The sequence below is a fragment of the Capra hircus genome, chromosome 15 (genome assembly GCF_001704415.2).
Source record: "Capra hircus breed San Clemente chromosome 15, ASM170441v1, whole genome shotgun sequence".
In the NCBI taxonomy this organism is placed as follows: Eukaryota; Metazoa; Chordata; class Mammalia; order Artiodactyla; family Bovidae; genus Capra; species Capra hircus.
Genome location: NC_030822.1, coordinates 39,003,034 through 39,023,409, shown reverse-complemented (window position 1 = coordinate 39,023,409; position 20,376 = coordinate 39,003,034). Strand labels below are relative to the sequence as shown.

At 41.7% G+C, this 20,376-nt stretch overlaps 1 protein-coding gene across 3 annotated transcripts in view; it reads left to right on the top strand.

Annotated features, from left to right (window-relative positions):
* DENND5A (DENN domain containing 5A) overlaps positions 4,681-20,376 on the top strand; it is a 99,263-nt gene continuing 83,567 nt past the window's right edge. For 2 of the 3 annotated variants that reach the window (XM_018059520.1, XM_018059523.1), the window contains exon 1: positions 4,681-5,043. In XM_018059520.1, the coding sequence (XP_017915009.1) occupies positions 4,929-5,043 (115 nt within the window). In that variant the 5' untranslated portion in view covers positions 4,681-4,928. The remainder of the gene's footprint in view (positions 5,044-20,376) is intronic. The other variant, XM_018059522.1, reaches the window with a different exon arrangement.

The window sequence follows — 20,376 nt, the reverse complement described above, 5'->3', positions numbered from 1 at the left end:
AGCCAGCTTTTTCATTCTCCTCTTTCACCTTCATCAAGAGGGTCTTTACTTCCTCTTCACTTTATGCCATTAGAGTCGTATCATCTGCATATTTGAGATTGTTGATATTTCTCCTGGCAATCTTGATTCCAGCTTGTGAGTCATCAGCTCAGCATTTCGAATGATGTACTCTGCATTTAAGTTAAATAAACAGAGTGACAATATATAGCCTTGATGTATTCCTTACCCAAATTGGAACCAGTCTGTTGTTCCATGTCCGATTCTCACTGTTGCTTCTTTACCTGCATGCAGATTTCACAGGAGGCAGGTAAGGTGGTCTGGTATCCCCATCTCTTTAGAATTTTCCACAGTTTATTGTGATCCACATTGTGGATCTCCAGTGATTTTTCATTTTATTCAGAAACAAAGGTAAAATGTTTACAATGTGCCTACAAGGCTCTCTGTAATCTTTTCCCCCCACCTCAATGTCTTCTACTTGAGTGATGGTAATGCTAGTTGCCATAATAAAAAACAACACACTACCAGGGGCTTAACCCAACTGAAGTCTGTTTTCTGTTCACCAAACAGTCCTATGGGGGTGTTCTTGGTCAGCTAGAGCCTTTCCTCCACATAGTTGATTCAGAGACCCAAGTTTCTCTGTCTTCTGTTTTGCCATTCCTTAGAATCTCTGAATTCTCTACTTCCAGCTCGTGGAAGGCAAAAAAGAGAGATAGAAAAATCCTCATTTGTTTCTTAAAATTTTAATTAATTAGTTAATCTCATTTGCTTCTTTTTAAACTTTTATTATTTTTTTGACATATAGTTGATTTACAATGTTCTGCCAATGTCTGCTATACAGCAAAGTGACTCAGTTATACACCATGTAGACATTCTTTTTAAAAATATTATCATTCTTTTTTACTATGGATTATCACAAGATTGCCGGGAGAAATATCAATAACCTCAGATATGCAGATGACACCACCCTTATGGCAGAAAGTGAAGAGGAAATAAAAAGCCTCTTGATGAAAGTGAAAGAGGAGAGTGAAAAAGCTGGCTTAAAGCTCAACATTCAGAAAACTAAGATCATGGCATCTGGTCCCATCACTTCATGGGACATAGATGGGGAAACAGTGGAAACAGTATCAGTTTTTTGGGGCTCCAAAATCACTGCAGATGGTGATTGCAGCCATGAAATTAAAAGACACTTACTCCTTGGAAGGAAAGTTATGACCAACCTAGACAGCATATTAAAAAGCAGAGATGTTACTTTGCCAACAAAGGTTCATCTAGTCAAGGCTATGGTTTTCCGGTAGTCATGTATGGATGTGAGAGTTGGACTGTCAAGAAAGCTGAGTGCCGAAGAATTGATGTTTTTGAAGTGTGGTGTTGGAGAAGACTCTTGAGAGTCCCTTGGACTGCAAGGAGATCCAACCAATCCATCCTAAAGGAGATCAGTCCTGGTTGTTCTTTGGAAGGGCTGATGCTGAAGCTGAAACTCCAATACTTTGGCCACCTCATGCGAAGAGTTGACTCATTGGAAAAGACTCTGATGCTGGGAGGGATTGGGGGCAGGAGGAGAAGGGGACAACAGAGAATGAGATAGCTGGATGGCATCACCAACTTGATGGACATGAGTTTGAGTGAACTCCAGGAGTTGGTGATGGACAGGGAGGCCTGGCATGCTGTTATTCATGAGGTTGCAAAGAGTCGGACAGGACTGAGCGACTGAACTGAACTGAAGCACATCTTCTCTCACTCCTTCCACCTCCAACACCCCCTAGCTACCCTAGCTTTCTTATTGCTCCTTAACTACTCCAGGCACACTTTTGCCTCATGCCCTTTCCTGTATTTGTGCTGTTCTTAGTCGCTCAGTCATGTCCGACTCTTGGCGACCCTATACTGTAGCCCCCCATGCTCCTCTGTCCATGGGGATTCTCCAGGCAAGAATGGAGTGGGTTGCCATGCCCTTCTCCAGGGGATCTTCCCAACCCAGGGATCGAACCCAGGTCTCCTGCATTGTAGGATGCTTTCCCATCTGAGTCACCAGAGAAGCCCAGAAGTATTTCCCGTATTTACCTTCCCTCCGATGTCGATTTGCTCTCTCTCAGATCCTCAGTGCTGAAATGGGTGCCCCAAGTTGCTGCTTATTAAGAGTATGTTATGGGGACTTCCCTGGTGGCCCAGTGGTTAAGAATCCATCTTGCGATGGAGGGGACATGGGTCAGATCCCTGATCAGGGAACTAGGATCTCACATGCCACAGAGCAACTAAGCCCGAGCCACAACTACTGAGCCTATGTGTCACAACAAAGATCCTGTACGCCATGACTAAGCCCCAGTGCAGCCAAATACATAAATAAATATTAAAAAGAAACATTGGTTCAACAAAAGAGAATATTATGTTCCAGATATTTAAATTCCTTTCTTCATTCATTGAAAAAAATTAAGAATCTTGAAAGCAATCTTGTGGGGGTAAGAATGATTATTCCCATTTCAGAGAAGTTAACTGATGTACCTCTGCTCACATAACTAGCAAGAGTGGAAGTGAGGATTTAATCTAAAACATGAGCACGCAGCTCTGTTGTTTTCCTCTGAATCTGGAAGAAGCAATCACTCTGCCAAACATATTTCCTACTGGAAGGAGATCACTTTACAGTTGAATATTCTGGATCTCTGAGCAGTTACATTTGCCAGGGCAAATTAATACAGTCTTTTGTTTCTAACTTGTTTTATGAGTTCAGTTAGTGTGAGAGGTCTCCTAGCACCTGATCACCCTGGACACATTGGATAAAAGTTTCTAGACTTCAAACTGAGAATAATCAAGCCCTTTTTAAGTCTCTTCTTCCACATGACTCCCAGAGTGATCATTCTAAGATGTAAATCAGATCCTGTCACTCCTCAGCTTAAACTCCTCCAGTTTAGCATTCCTCTGACACAGGGTAAATTTTTTAGCCTGGCATTTGAAGGCTTTCCTGCTTTGTCCCTCTTCTTTCTCCCTGGTTTCATCTTTTAATTCTGTCTTCCAGAGAAATGAATTATATCTTGTTGCTCCTATGTAACCATTTTAACCTGTCACTCCCTGTGTGTTGTTGCACATGTTGTCTGAAACATCTTTCCCTCCCTGTTTTACTTGAGATATTTCTTTCGGTCCTTTGGAACTCAGGTTGGATTATATCTCCTCTTGGAAGCCTTCCCTGACCATCACCCATCCTGGAAGGATGCCGCTTTTCCATGCATTGTAACCATTTAGCTCTCTGAGCCTCTTCTCCTGTCTCTGTCCCCAGCATGCAAGACAGGGTGAGGCACCACCCTCAATGCACTTTGTAAAGCTACCTTTTCTGCACTTTTTTTCTTACTGGTTCAGGCAGGTTACATACAAAGAGGATCAGGTGCCATGGTTTCAAGTGATGTTGGCTGTGACCTCCAAGTCACCCTCCCCGCGGGAACCAATACTTGAGAGAGGTACCTAGGAGAGAACTCAGGGTGAGCCTCTGGGGAAGCCAGCTGCCTTCTCAGGCCTTTAGCAGTAGCCTGTCAGAACAGACCCTAGGCACACCTCTTGTTGGAATAATAATATAATCTCTAATATTTATTGAGTGCCTTCTACTTCCAGACACTATTCTGATCACTTAACCCGTATGAGCATTCATTTTATGTAATCACAAGAAACATGACTGCTGGCACTTGGAAACTGTCCAAGGTCACACAGTAAATGATAAAGTCAGATTTCAAATCTGAGCACTGTTCTAGAGCCTACTAGAAGTAACCACTATACACATTGCCTTCTTGATTTCTGATCTCCAGTTTTCTGCTTAGATTCTGTGGGAAATCAAATCGGAGGGTCCCAATCCAAGTACCAGGAAGCAAATTTCTCTCCTGGTCCCCCACTTCTCTCAGGAGAACTCGCTTAGGGATGGAACTGAGAATTGTCAGAAGCAGAAGGGGAGCTCGCAGTGACAGGGGCCTCTGGAGGCTCTAGGAGAAGGGCACAACCATGTGCAAGGGAAAAGGCCTGCTTGGAGTGGGGGTGAGAGGGCAGGGACTGATCACAAGCTCAGGATTCAACTCCAGGCTTTGTCTTTCAGAGTTTACGTAACCATGGGAAAAGGCCTCGCTTCTTTCTGAGCCTTAGTTTCCCCATTTATAAGCCAAGCGTAAATACAGAGCGGGCTGATTCACCTCTGGCGAAAGAGGAGACATCCCCAGCTCTACTAGAGAAAAAGCCAGCCATGGACGTCAGGGAGCGGGGCTGAGGAGAAGACTATCTGGGGTTTACGCCGCTGGGCTTCCTAGAGTTAGGATGAGCTGGGCTTCCTAGCTCAGTCTATTCCCGAGACAGAGCAGGGCTAGGGAGGAGGTCGTCGGACCTTTAGTGGGAGGCGGGGGTGGGGGCGGAGCATGGGCCAGGGGCCAGGCTCTGAAGGATGCGTCCACTCATCCAGCACCTCCGCAGCCCTGCCTAACGGAGTCGCAGCCCCGAGGGGGTGGCGGATGCGGGCGATCCAGCAATTGCCTGCCGCGCTGCGGCGACCGCCTGGGAAGCTGCGGCCCGCCAGGCCAGAAGAGCATCACGTCATCCTTTCGGCGAGGAGCCCGCCCCCTCCCCAACGGCGCCTGCGCAGGCGCGGCGGGAGGGAGCCGCGGTGGGGGTTCTCCTCAGCGCTTTCCGCCCTTCTCCGCGCTCGCTCCGGCCGCGGCGCTCTCGGCTGGCGACAGCGGCCGCGAAGCGGAGGGGAAGGAGTCCAGGATGCGGCGCGGGGCGGCCCGGTGCCCCCCTGCCCCGTCACGGCAGCCGCGGCGGCCGCGGGGACCGGGCCAAGGCCGGGGGCGGCGGCCGGAGCCGCGATAGCGGCGGCGGCGGCGGGAGGGGCGGCCTGAGGGCGGGCGGGCGCCCGGGTGCGGGGGCTCGACGCTCCGCACGGCCCGGCCCGGCTCTGCCCCAGCGCCATGAGCGGCGGCGGCGGCGGCGGCGGAGGGGGCTCGGCGCCCAGTCGCTTCGCCGACTACTTTGTCATCTGCGGGCTGGACACCGAGACCGGGCTGGAGCCGGACGAGCTGTCGGGTGAGTGCGCGCTGAGTCCGGGGCCGCAGGGGACCCCCGAGAAGTCCTCCTCAGCCCTGGCTTTGTCCCGGGAGGCGGGCGAGGGGCGAGCGCGGGGAAGGGGGCGTCGGGCTGAGGACGGGAAACGGGCAGAGGGGCTCTGAGCCATAACGGGTCCAAACAGTCCCTGCTCCCCGCCACGCTTGTGGCCAGGTCCTCCCGGATGAGGAGGGAAGGACTGTGTTCTCAGTTGGGTGAAGGTTGACTGACTTAGTGTAAAATAAAAGGGAAGCTTGCTCTCGAACACCCGTTAGGGAGGGAAGAAGGCATCCCACTCATGGTGAAAGTAAGTTCCACCCAGACTTTGGAAAAAAAAAAAAAAAAAAGGAAAACAAAAACTTGGTGAGTTTCGTTTGGCCTCCTCCCAAGAAACCTGTGATCGCAGTTCCTCAAAACATTTTTAACCCAGCCCTGGGCTAGGCCCCCTGAGTTGATGGGACGTGAAGTAATAAAGTGAACTTGGGCCACACCAAGGAAGGCGAGAACTCCCTTCGTTCGGGAAAGGGTTCGTAACCCGGGGCCGTGCCGTTTTTTTTTTTTTTAAATTGAAAGTAATTTATGCCCTTTATGAGACTAGCGTCATTGGTGAATAACAGGGCAGCAGTTTAGTTGGAGAGCCTGGGTTGCGTAGTGATGCTTCTCAAGTCATCTTTCAAAGGGAAGTGGTGGGGAAGTGAAGATAAGGCCCAGATCAGATCTCGCACTAATTACACATGAGTGTCAGAATTGTAAAATCCCGTGAATTCCACTGCACCGGTGTCAGAGTTGTAAAGTCCCCGCAAATTCCACTGCACCGTCATTGGTTTTGGAAAAGTTTTCGTCTGGAGTGTCCAGTTTGCAGGTTTTATGTAGGTGGAGGTTTGTTGTGTCATCCTGCTTTGGATGAGAGAGATTGCTTTTTACTGTTCTGTCGTGATGTGTTTACTGTAGAGTTTTTCTCCTGAAAGCGAATATCCTGTTGACTAATTTTCCTTTGCTTCAGAGATGACAGGACAAGTTTTGTGTGTCCCCCCCAACCAGAAAAATTTCAGTGTTTCTTATGAAAAAAAATTAGATGCATGCATCAAAATGGACTGTCTTTTTTTAAAAAATGATAAATCGATGACCTTTAACAAGGTCAGAGCAAATACACTACTTCCTCAAATTAATAGCAGGTGGAGAAAAAAATCATGAAGCAGTAATACAATTAATACTTGGTCTATTGTTGGGGTAGTTTTAAGTTCTCTTTTTTAGGTCTTTGAATTCCTGTAATCTGACGCTAATTTTTCATCTGTGTTTCCTATTTGTTAAATTTATGACTTTGAGATATAGTTGTTGGAATTCAGTTCATGGTACTGGAGCTGGAAGGATCTCAGAGAAGAAAATGAGCCCACGAAGGACAGTAAATTGCCTCACTTTGATCCAGTGCCCCTCTTGTGCCATAAACTGCATTTCATTGCTTGGCTGGGATTTTAGAAAACACTAACATGTTGACAAAAAGACTTAAAATGACACAGTTCTCCTCAGTAAAAGAAACTTTAAGTTAGTGAAATAAACCAGTGTTATTTTTATGCTGTGCTTTTGAGTGTCTATTTGATTTTCAAAAATAAAGAAAACAATTTGCAGATGATAAAGCTTATGAGTCGAATTGGGAATGATTTGATTTGTTAGTGAGAACATGGGTTTTGGGGTAAACATTCTCACTCTGCTATTGACTATCTCTGTGACTGGAGGCCAAGTTATATAACTGCTGGGGTCTTCATCTCTAAAAAAGAGAATTTAAATAAAAAGCGTCTTATCGAGTAGACTCTCAAAAGTGTTAGTTCTCTTTTAGTGAATATCTATTAATTATCTGGCTTTTCAGGAAGCTAAAATTATATCCTTGTGAAAGCTTATTGAGAGAATAAAGAGGGGGATGAGATGTATAAAATGTGTAAAGAGGGGTATTTTTCTTTTTAAATATGGTTGCAGTAGTGGAATGCCAAGACTGTTTATTCAGTAGATGGCCTTTTGCTAGAATAAGCCCTGATTGAAGGATTTATTTTTTTTCTTCATTTCATTTCTGGTAGATTGATAGGGGAATCTGGACCCCAGAGGGAATCTTTAAGGAAAACAAAACAATAGGAATAGCTCTATGCGGGTCAGTGTTGAAACTCTCCAGGGTGCATTTTCTCTCTGCCTTATAGCTCCCAAACTGATGATGTCATAGTAAATGAAACTACAGGAAATTGTGAGTTGCACCCAGATTCCCTAGGGAGGTACTGAGAAGTCTATGTTCTCTTCAAACAAATTAAGTTATATACCTCAGATAGATTCTATACTCTTAGTAAGTGAATCCAGAACAAACAGATAAAAAATGCTGTGTTCTTCTAGCTGTATGGAGAAAGATTATAAGATTCCTTCTTTTCTGTTTGCAGCAATAACCATAGAACTTGCACTGTCGAAAACACACTTTGATCATTTAATTTTATAGGAAGTTTCTCCCTGTCACCTCTTCCCCTTTTTTGTACACTTAAGCATTTAGGCAAGTCATGTAGTTACTTGTGCAGGAACTGAAGAAGATATGAAAATTTGTTTTGTTTCTCTTTGAGTTAATTGAGGAATTACTTAGAGCAGAAGGAAAGAAAGGTAATCTGTTGGTGAAGCACAGGTCTAGCCAACTGGAAGAAATGGTATCTGCTTGTTTGGGTTTTGAGTTTGTCAAGGAGATAAGCAATTCTGGAAGGAACACTTTTGATTTTGATTTTACCAAACATTGACCCATTTTATTGGCCCGTTGTAAGTGGGGAGGCAGATGGTTGTAGATTCCAGTCTCTCTTTCTACCTCTTTGATAGATGGGTGTTCTGGACATCTTCATTTTCGCTTTTTCTTCCTATGATCACCACCAGGTGACTGCAGCAGCAGATTTACCAGGATATGGGACTCTTGAGTTAATTTTCCCTATCTCTGTCTGAGAGTTAAGTTGCCAATATGCTTATAACCTATTTCTTACTTTGGAATCTTTATATTCCTTTTCACTGACCTGCACCCAGTATTGAGATATAAGTATCCTAGGTTCATGAATCCGCTACTCCAGTTTCTTAGGCTCTGAGTAGTGGGTTTTGTCAAGAATTAAAGAGAAGGCTTGGGAACATAGATGGGAAACTAGCCAGTGTCCTGTATGAACCTACTTAGAACACAGTACCCTGAAATCATCTTTTAATATCATTAAAAGAGAAAAAGTGGCTCACTGTCCAGGAAAGCCAGAGGACTGGATAGATCTTACTGCTCTTTAACTATATTGGGCAGTGAAGTTAGAACAACAGAATCATGGAATGTCAAACATGGAAGCACCTTTTTTTTTTTTTTAAATATGTATTTATTTGGCTGCATCAGGTCTTAGTTGTGGCATGCAGGATCATCATTGCATCCTGCGAGATTTTTGTTGCTGTGCTGTGCAGACTCTCTAGTTGTGGCACGTGGGCTCGGCAGTTGCTCCAAGGCATGCGGAACTTCAGTATTGTGTGGCGGATATGTGACCACCGGATCCCCAGAGAAGTCCTCGGAAGCACTCTTAAAGATTATATAACCTGGTTGTCACTGATGAGGAAGCTGAGGTCCTGAGAAAGTTGGGGAATATTTACCTCACTTGCTACATTTTATCCTTTTTTCTTCTCTTAGAGTAATGTTTTGTATGCTTTGTAGAAATTTGATGGGTGGTAGGGAGACAGTAAAATGTTTGGCAGGAGCAGACATACCATTTTTTTTTCCTAGGGCAGGTTTCTGTTTCATGTTAAGCAAGGATATAGTGTGTGATTAACAAGAGAGAGATGGGTTTTTTGTTTTTTTGTTTTTAGTTTTTTCTTTTGATGTAACTTCACACCAAACGTTGTCATTCAGTACTACGAACTTTAGTGCTTCCTTTTTCTGGACTCAGTGTTAACATTTTGCTCCATTTGCCTTATCACTTAGTATGCATCACCTTTCTCTTTCTAATATATAAAAATGTCTTTATTGAGATATGTCTTTTATTTAAAATACACAATTCTGTGTTTTTTAGTATATTCACAGAGTTGTACAATCATTACTACAATCAGTTTTAGAATATTTTCATCACTTGCCCATCACTTGCCCTATATCCATTAGCAGTTACTACCTGTATCCTTCCAACTCCCTAACACCCTAGCTGTAAGCACCCACTATTCTACTGTTTTCTTTGGGGGGAAACCTTTTATTTTCTTGTCACCAGATCAGTACTAGTTCACATCATTATTCACATCCATAGTATAAGAAAAATGTAATCTCTTCATGCAGAAATAGTAGTTAACATTTTAATATAGATTCTTCTAGACCTTTTATTAAAATGAAAGGTACTCTTATTGTTGTAATTATAATTTTGTAAAAACAAGTGCTGATGAGTTTGAGAAAGAAGAGAGTTTGAGGGCAGTAGGTTGTTTGGGAACCACTAATCTATCTTTGATCTTTATGGATTTGTCTGTTTTGGACATTTCATACAAATGGAATCATATAATATACGGTCTTTTGTGACTGGCTTCTTTGACTTAGCATGTTTTCAAGGCTCATCAGTGTTGTGACATGTATCCGTACATTGTTTCTTTTCATGGCAGAATGATATTGTATAGATATACCACCTTTTGCTTATTGTAAGTTGATGTACATTTGGGTTATTTATATACTTTTCACTTATTACAGATAATGGTATTGTGAACATTTGTGTATGTATATTTTCATTTCTCATAGGTATATGCCTAGGAGTGGAATGGCTGGGTTAATGGCCAGTGTTTAACCTTTTGAGAAATTGAAGACTGTTTTCTTAAACAGCTGCACTATTTTACATTCCCACTAGTGGTGTTTGAGGGTTACACTCTCTGTATCCTCACCAGCACTTACTATCTTTTTGATCATGGGTGGCCTAGGGGGTGTGAAGTGGTATCGCAGTGTGGTTTTGATTTGCATATTCCTGGATGACTCAGAAGGATATTTTACTTAAAAGAAAAAAAAAAAAAGCTTATCTCTTCTCAGAGATGGAGTATAAAAAGTTTGATGAGCCAGTTTCAAACAGATAGTCAGTTTAAAATAACCTTAGATTTTATTTTCCTCTACAAGCCTGGTCAGTTCTGGGCAGATTCTCTCAGATTCTCTTTATAAAATGGTCATTTAATAAAGGGATCTTCTCTGAAGCTCAGACTCTTAGCTGAAGCAAAACTCAAGTTCTGATGGCTTACCTCAGGCATTTGTGGATATTTTCAGAGGTCAGGGTAGGAGGAAGAGAGTTCTTAAGTTAGGTCATCTGTTTCCTTTTACAAGGTAGAGCAAATAAGAGTGCTGGAGTGGATTGCCATTTCCTTCTCCAGGGATCTTCCCGACCCAGGAATCGAACCCAGGTCTCTCGCATTGCAGACAGACGCTTTACCGTCTGAGCCACCAGGGAAGCCCAAGAAGTCAGGAGGAGAGACTAACACACAGAAAACAATTACAGAGCAGCCCCAAGGCAGTTTAGAATTATATGCTAAATTTAGTTGGAGAGACTGTGTTCTTAACATAAGAGCACCTACTTCACACACTCTTAGGTAGGGAGGATCACGCTGAAGGTAAGTGGATTTCACTTTAATAACACTAGGGCTCTGCTCCACTTTTCTTAGGAGGAAATCCTGAGTAACAATGTTTGGTATTTAAACCAAATTCTTAGAATCTGTTTAGCCCTTCCTTCCTTTTGGAGTAGATTATAGATAAAGGTGTTCTAGCCTTGGTCCTCCTTCGGTAATGCCCATTTCCAGGCCTGTATCCTTTTATAAGTCTAGTCCTATATCCTTTTGTGTATCCTTGTTTATTTTGGCTGACTGGTGGAAGATGGACTTGACTCAGCTCCTCAATTCCTATTGCCTTCCTTGGATTTGAATTATTGTCAGGTAGTCTTAGAGGTCTCTCAGGAACTTGGGTACACAGGAGGGGACCTGTACTTGATATGTTTTAGGTTACTGCTGGATAGGCATAGGACCTAGTAAAAGAGAGAAAGCCTTGCCTTTTGGAAGCTGGTGTCTTCTTGTGGAATTCATTGATAACACACAGGCTATCGATACTAAAATTTTAGATTTAGTTCTCAAAAGTTTTTAGGTGAGGCAGATACTGGTTAAATGTCTGTGTTCCAGATGTTTTGTGATAACTGATTTTAGTTTGAAGTATGTAGAACCCTGGATGTTGGAGTCCTGTCCTGGTGGAAAATGAGGGCATGCGCTGGCCCTCAAGCTATTTTCAGTGTGCTTCTTAGGAGTCGGCTGTGGCTCCAGGAAGTTAGATGGGAGTGGCTATTGTTTAGGCCATCAAGTTTTCAAATATTACACTTAGGATAATTGATTGATTCTCATCCTTGGGATCTATCATAGTTTCCCATTAAAGAAAGCCAAGTTAGTAATTTGTTTGTTTTGTTCTTTAGTGTGATGGGTATTTCAGGTCAAAACTTTGCTAGGCCATCTGTGATGTACTCAATGACCTAGCTGCATCAATCTAAAATGTTTTTATGGAGTGCTGAGGGGCCTTGAGCAGGGAGAAGATGTGTGGAGGTTCCTCTTATTAAGCTTCATCCCTCTGTGAGTGTGAGTCCAATTCCTTGTTTTCTAAACTACTCCTGGTTGGCAAAACATAATTTGAGTATGAATTCGTTTATCTTGGTCATAGAATCAAAAACTGTCAGAGCCAGACCTGAGATAGTCCAGCTCCCACTTTTGACATGTGGTAATGATTAATATTTATAAATGACATAATAGTTTTAAAATACTTTTTAATGTTTTCAGCCTCATTTGAGAATATATTTTTTGGTCCACTGTTCCCCAGCAATTTAGAAAGAACTGTTAGAATCCAGGTCTTGTGTCTGCTTCTCGTCATTGATGAGATTACTCTTTTTTTTTTTTTTTGCCATGCCAAGTGGCTTGCAGGATCTTACCTGGGGTTTGACCAGGGATCAAACCTCCCCCCTTGGCAGTGAAAGTGCAGGGTCCTAACCACTGGACCACCAAGGACTTCCTGAGATTATTATTTTGAAATGATAGATTTTTCAATACTTAAGAAGTGACTTAAGTATTAATACCAGACCACCTTACCTGCCTCCTGAGAAATCTGTATGCAGGTCAAGAAGCAACTGTTAAAACTGTGCATGGAACAACAGACTGGTTCCATATTGGGAAAGGAGTATGTCAAGGCTGTATATTGTTACCCTGCTTACTTAACTTATATGCAGAGTATATCATGCAACATGCTGGGCTGGATGAAGCACAAGCTGGAATCAGAATTGCCGGGAGAAATACCAATAACCTCAGATGCACAGTTGACACCACCCTTATGGCAGAAAGCGAAGAACTAGAGCCTTTTGATGAAAGTGAAAGAGGAGAGTGAAAAAGTTGGCTTAAAACTCAACATTCAGAAAACTAAGATCATAGCATCTGGTCCCATCACTTCCTGGCAAATAGATGGGGAAACAATGGAAACAGTGACAGACTTTATTTTCTTGGACTCCAAAATCACTGCAGATGGCTTGAAATTAAAAGACGCTTGCTCCTTGGAAGAAAAGCTATGACCAACCTGGACAGCATATTAAAAAGCAGAGACATTACTTTGCCAACGAAAGTCTGTCTAGTCAAAGCTATGGTTTTTCCAATAGTCATGTATGGATGTGAGAATTGGACTATAAAGCAAGCTGAGTCCCTGAGAATTGATGCTTTTGAACTGTGGTGTTGGAGAAGACTTTTGAGAGTCCCTTGGACTGCAAGGAAATCTAACCAGTCCATCCTAAAGGAAGCTGGTCCTGAGTATTCATTGGAAGGACTGGTGCTGAAGCTGAAACTCCAATACTTTGGCCACCTGATGCAAAAAGCTGACTTATTTGAAAAGACCCTGATGCTGGGAAAGATTAAAGGCAGGAGGAGAGGGGGATGACAGAGGATGAGATGGTTGGATGGTATCACCGACTCGATGGACATGAGTTTGAGCAAGCTGCAGGAGTTGCCTGGCCTGCTGCAGTCCATGGTGTCGCAGAGTTGGACACAACTGAGTGACTGAACTGAACTGACTGAAGCAATAACTTAATCATTGCCTGGCAGAACTGTTGTGTGCCCTCTTTGATTCAGTCCCCAAACCACAATGCAGTAGAGGAGCTCTGTTAGGGGAGGAGTCAGGTCACTTGTTTTTTGAATTGTTGAGGCTGGTTGGTATTTTTTATATATATATTTTCCTATCTCCCCATTCTTATCAGTTCTGGAAATGTTTATTTTTTAAAGACCAAATAGTTACTGGGGCTTTGTTTCTAAGAAGCTCTCTTTTGTAAGTCTGTTTCAGGATGTTTTATGCTTTTTGTCTGAAGTCAGTTTTCTCTGGAAAGAAAAAAAAAAAAAAGGTTTGCATTTGCTAACCTCAGAAATCCCTCCCTGTAGCCTGCAGTTTGCATCTTTTTCTGGTTGTCATTGGGTGCTGTCTGTGACTTCTTTTCTAAAAAATAACTTCGTTTATCTTTGGTTGTGCTGGGTCTTTGTTGCTGCGAGGGCTTTTCTTCAGCTGTGGCGAGTGAGGGGCTACTCTGGTTGCAGTTCATGGGCTTCTCGTTGCAGTGGCTTCTGTTGCTGAGGCTCTCGGGCTCTAGGGTACGTGGGCCTCAGTAGTTGTGGCACGTTAACTCCATAGTTGTGGCTCCCGGGCTCTAGAGCACAGGCGCAGTAGTTGCCGTGCAGGGCTTTAGCTGGTCTCCGCAGCATGCGGGATCTTCCCTGGTCTTGGTTCAATCCCGTGTCCTGTGCATTGGCAGGCAGATTCTTTACCACTGAACCACGAGGGAAGCCCTGGACTTCGGATTTACCATATTCTTTATAATGAAAGGGTATGGAAAGCAGCTAAGAAACTTTTAGGATTTTTAAAGTCAGCAAGAAGAAAATGATTTAGAAGTAACAATCATAAACCGCATGGATAAACCCAATTTACAACAACTTAGATTCATTTAAAAAAATACATTAGAATTACTTTTCCAGGAATGTCAGAAGAATTCCTTTCTCAGTTGTGTCATCTCTGGTGTCCTTTTTCCCCTTGTTTTTTGTAGTTGTCAAATAGCTTTTTAACAGTGTCATGGAGATAGGTATTAATTATTGCTATACTGTTGAAGAAAACCAAAGGTTTTATTTTGAGTATGTTAGACGTCTCTTCTTTCCCCAGAGTCTTTATTTGACAATGACCATTACCTTAAAAGTTCCTCCTTATTATAAAGACCATAGGTCTTTATACAAATTAAAACATTACAGAACCATGTTATAGCTTCACTTGTCCTAGAGTCAGGTAGACAAATTTCTTAGCTTTGCTAGAAGACCATGCTTTATCTAGTAGGTATTTGATAAATATTTGTATTAATTATGAAAAGATAAAGCCTAATTATTCGGGCTTTCAAAGAATTGTATGTAACCATGCTTTTTTTTCCTGATATAAGGCATAGTACTTAACTTTTTAAAACTTAAATAAGTCAGACTTCCACAGTTTTTCCAAGTGCTGAGTAATAAAGAATGTGGAGGTTTGTAGAAGAGTAGCAAAGACTGTTTTCCTATACTCAAAAAGCTAAGGGTCAATGGCAGATTTGGAGTTAAAATGGTGATAGAAGAGGTATTTTGTATTGCTGCTTTTGCTAAGTCGCTTCAGTCGTGTCTGACCCTGTGTGACCCCATAGCAGCCCACCAGGCTCCCCCGTCCCTGGGATTCTCCTGGCAAGAACACTGGCGTGGGTTGCCATTTCCTTCTCCAGTGCGTGAAAGTGAAAAGTGAAAGTGAAGTCGCTCAGTCCTGTCCGACTCGTAGCGACCCCACGGACTGCAGCCTAACAGGCTCCTCCGTCCATGGGATTTGCCAGGCAAGAGTACTGGAGTGGGGTGCCATTGCCTTCTCCAATTTTATATTGCACTGTGATTATTTCATAATTTTTAATAGATAGAGCTAAATTTTATAACAGTTTGGATGAACTTTTTTTTTTTTAAAGTGAATCTGTATAGTTTTAGTTATTTAACCAGTCCTATTGACAAGTTGACTTAGGATCACAGTCTCTTGTTGGGAAAAATAAAACAAAAACCTAGAAGTATCGCCTGCTAAACTAACCAGTTGTGCTTAATTCTGAGATTCTGTATGTTCAGATGGTTTTTAATCCTTTTCTTTGCTAAATCATTATCTAGTATTCATCCTTTACACCCACTGTGAAACACAGTCTTTTTGGTGCAGTTTTATTGTTTGAAAAGTTGATATTTAAACATTTGTAGTTTTATCTTCTAGAAGAATGTTTAGTGTTTTGTGGAAGATTGTTGATCTGCTGGTCTAGCTCTGTTAGTTGCTCAGCTCAGTTGGTAGTGAATGTGATGAATTTAATGAGGCCAGGGTCATTGAATCAATCTTCCTAAGGACCAGTTAACTTTGTTCTACCCATTTTTATGCTACCCTCTGCTGATCATCCCACTCACAAGTACACTAGGTCATGGGGAACACAGTCAAGGAAATGAGGCTAGAGTAAGCTGGTCCATGCCTAATAATTAAATTAACAGATATTATTTATTGAATAGATTTCATTGCTAGGTACCACAAGACATTATCCTCACTTTACAGTTTATGAAAGCACTGGTAACTACTGAGCCCACACTTCAGAGCCTAGGAGCCTCAACTACTGAGCTGATGTGCCACAATTGCTGGAGCTGGTACAGCTCTGGGTCTGCTACAAGAGAAGTCACTGGAGTTAGGATCTCCTGCACCACAACTAGAGAACCCCACGTGCAGCACCGAAGACCCAGTGCAGCCAAAAATAGCTAACTAAATAAATAAACAAGTGTGTTTTAAAAATGAAGTGAAAGTAAAAGTGAGAGATACTGCCAAATCGCCTTCCTCAAAAGGTTAGACTCTGTGCTCACTCAGTCATGTCAGACTCTTTGTGACCCTACAGTTTTTAAGATGCTACCCAATTTTTTCTCTACATCTGTAATGGAATATTAGCTGCTTTTCTACAGTGTTTTCAATCTTCTAGGAAGAAAATGTCTGTTTTAATCTAAATTTAATTATTTGTGAGGCTGAGCATCTTTTCATATAGTTCATGTACACTTGTATATTTCTTCAGCGAATTACTTGTTTAGTCCTTTGTTCATGATTTCTGTTGTGTTGTTTATCTTTTTCTCATTGACTTGCATAAACTGTCTTTTGGAATATGTTGATTGTTAGGAAATATTTCAGAAACACTTGCAGTGAAAAAATATATGGACACGAATATAGATGTATAAAATTGAGATCATATGAGAAAAAATGTATCCTGCTTTTAAAATTTACTATTATATGTTGATCGTTTTTCCATATTTTTTAATGTGTCTTAAATATTTTTCCATGTCATTAAATATTCTTCATAAACATGATTTTAATTATTATTTGTTTTTAACAAATGAAATTGTTACTTGGTTTTATTTTTAATTTGTTATCCAGAGTATGAGTGAACTGTACAATTTTTAATGATTAACTGGCACTTGGGTGGTTTGTTTATACTCTTTTATGATAAGTAATTTTACAACATATATACTTTATATACATCTGTATCTGTTGCTCTAGTATGTATAACAGTAAGACAGTTAGATAAACCTTTAAGCACATTTCATATGTATGATGAATTTCTTCTTGGAAGTGCTGTGCCAATTTATGCTCACTTCTAGTGTGCTATCATTTCACCATATATATATATAAATTATATATATATTATTTTGAGAGGGGATAGTAGATTACTTTCACTTTTCACTTTCATGCATTGGAGAAGGAAATGGCAACCCACTCCAGTGTTCTTGCTTGGAGAAACCCAGGGACAGGGGAGCCTCATGGGCTGCCATCTGTGGGGTCACACAGAGTCGGACACGACTGAAGCAACTTAGCATCAGCAGCAGCAGCCATTAAAAAATGTACAGTTTGGTGGCATTTAGTACACCTTACAATATTGTGCACAATACTGTGTATCATCATTATGTAAGTGCTTAACAGGTTCATCGCCACAAAAGGAAACCTCCATCCATCCAACAGTAGTCATTCCCTATTCCTCCCTCCCCCAAGCCCCTGCCAACCTCTGACCTGCTTTCTGTTTCTTTGGATTTGCCTATTCTGGATATTTTTTGCCTTTTCATACTTCAGGAAAGTTAGAGATACCAAGGAAACATTTCATACAAGGATGGGCACAGTGAAGGACAGAGCAGCAAGGACCTAACAGAAGCAGAAGATATTAAGAAGAGGTGGCAACGCCAGTCTATGTCTGACGCAGGGTGCAGCATGCCTGGGGCTGGTGCATGGGGATGACCCAGAGAGATGTTGTGGGGAGGGAGGTGGGAGGGGGGTTCATGTTTGGGAACGCATGTAAGAATTAAAGATTTTAAAATTTAAAAAATAAATTAAAAAAAAAAATAAAAAAATAAAAAAAAGAAGAGGTGGCAGGAATACACAGAAGAACTATACAAAAAAGGTCTTAATGTCCCAGATAACCATGATAGTGTGTTTACTTACCTAGAGCCAAATATCCTGGAGTGTAAAGTCAAGTGGGCCTTACGAAGTATTACTCCAATCAAAGCTAGTGGAGGTAATAGAATTCCAGCTGAGTTATTTCAAATCCTAAAAGATGATACTGTGAAAGTGCTGCACTCAATATGTCAGTAAATTTGGAAAAGTCAGCAGTGGCCACAGGACTGGAAAATGTCCATTATCATAACAATCCCAAAGATGGGTAGTGCTAAAGAATGTTCAAACTACTGTACAATTGTGCTCATTTAACAGTATGTGAACTGAGAACTTCCAGATTTAGAAAAGGCAGGAGAACCAGAGACAAAATTGCCGACATCCACTGGATCATAGAAAAAGAAAGGAATTCCAGAAAAACCTCTACTTCTGCTTCATTGACTATGCTAAAGCCTTTGACCTGTGTGGATCACAACATACTGTGGAGAATTCTTAAAGAGATGGGAATACCACAGCACCTTACCTGCCCCCTGAGAAACCTGTATGCAGGTCAAGAAACAACAGTTAGAACTGAACATGGAACAACAGACTGGTTCAAAATTGGGAAAGGAGTACGGCAAGGCTGTATATTGTCACCCTGCTTATTTAACTTATAAGCAGAGTACATCATGAGAAATTCCAGGCTGGCTGCCCCAGAAGCTGGAATCAAATTTCTGGGAGAAATATCAGTAATTTCAGAAATGCAGATGACACCACCTTTATGCAGAAAGTGAAGAGGAACCAAGAGCCTTTTTATGAAGGTGAAAGAGGAGAGTGAAAAAGCTGGCTAAAACTCAACATTCAAAAAACTAAGATCATGGCATCCAGTCATATCACTTCATGGCAAATAGATGGGGAAACAATGGAAACAATGACAGACTTCATTTTCTTGGACTCCAAAATCAATGCAGATGGTGATTGCAGCCATGAAATTAAAAGACGCTTGCTCCTTGGAAGAAAGTTATGACCAACCTGGACAGCATGTTAAAAAGCAGAGACATTGCTTTGCCAACAAAGGTCCGTCTGGTCAAAGCTATGGTTTTCCCAGTAGTCATGTATGGATGTGAGAGTTGGACTATAAAGAAGAATAGACTATAAAGCTGAAGAATTGATGCTTTTGAACTGTGGTGTTGGAGAAGACTCTTGAGAGTCCCTTGGACTGCAAGGAAATCCAACCAGTCCATCCTAAAGGAAATCAGTCCTGAATATTCATTGGGAGGACTGATTCTGAAGCTGAAACTCCTATATTTTGGCCGCCTGATGTGAAGAACTTACGGGTGAAGATGATAATTCTCTCTTATTGAGGGTAACTTGACAGGAGGCTCACAGATTCTTAAATCTGTTCACCCGGGGAAGAAGACTGTTGGGTGCTTCCTGATAAGCTGTGGTTTTAAGTTTGGATTTAGGGACATATTAGTGTTCTGGGTGCAGCCATGTTTCCTTCTCTGAGTTCTGTTCAGTACTCATTCTGTGAAGCTGATATATGCTGTCACTTTCATTCAGTAGAGGCTTCCTTTTGGTAAAGCATTTGAAAATTTCCAGGGCATTTCTGTCTGTGTCTTGTTTCCATGGTTAAAGATTTAGATGGGATTCTTGCGTGTTTAGGACTTCCCTGGTGGCTCAGACAGTAGAGAATCTGCCTGCAGTGCAGGAGATCTGGGTTCCATACTTGGTTTGGGAAGATCTCCTGGAGAAGGGAATGGCTACCGACTCCAGTATTCTTGCCTGGAGAATCCCATGGACAGAAGACCTGGGGGGCTACAGTCCATGGGGTGGCAAAGAGTGGCCATGACTGAGCAACTTTCACTTTCACGTATGGATTTTTTTTTTTTTTTCCTCTGTGCTCCATACAAGAATATGGTCATAAGGAATGTTTCCTGTATTCTTTACACATATTTACACACTCAGTCCTCTCAATAAACCTGTGAAATAGGTATCATTATCTATATGATACAGATGACAAAACTGAGATTTATAGGAGAGAGACCTTGTCCAGATTAGTTAAAATTCAACAAGACATGGAACTAGTATTTGAATTTAGATTTGCCTGTCATTAAAATCCTGTTTGTTCCACTATGTATTATAACACAGTACTTTCCTTAGCTTCCTCTGGATGAGAGGCCCATTCAGATCTGTGAGGCCTGTCTGCTTTGGAGAAAGAGATACAAGTTTATTCAAATTGTCATGAATTCCAGGAGGGATTGGTTTTGAATGATAAATTTTTGTGTCTCTGTAGCACTTAGCCTAGAGCTGGATGCCACACAGTGGGAAGGAACTCAGTGAAGGTTGAAAAATGAGTATGGAATAATGTAGTGGTGTCACATAATAGGCAAGTGTGGGGTAGACAGTGTCTCTGTCCCATGGTGGCTGAGTGGAAGAAACATCATTCTGTGCCTATGTTTATAGCTTGGATTTTTTGAGAGGGTGTGAGTATGATGTTAGGTTTTGAATGAAGTTTTGATTAAATGCCCTGCACATTTAGTAAATATCTGTTGGTTTATATGTTGACGAATTATGGGGATATTTTCACCTTGAGAGACAACTGAAATTTTTGGCTTGACACATTTTCTTCCCTGTCTGTGGCAGCAGTATATTCATTTTCAGAATTCTTCTTTAGCCTGATTTTGTAATACATTGACTAGTTTGGTGTTGGCTGCTGTGGTAAGAACTGTGCTATAATTAGCATTTCTGCTTCCTCTAACAGTTTTATGGATTTGCTTTGAAGAATCATAAAAAGAAAAAGAAAGTTTTATTGTGATAAATATTTCTTCAGGAAGGATGTTTTATACAGGGTGATA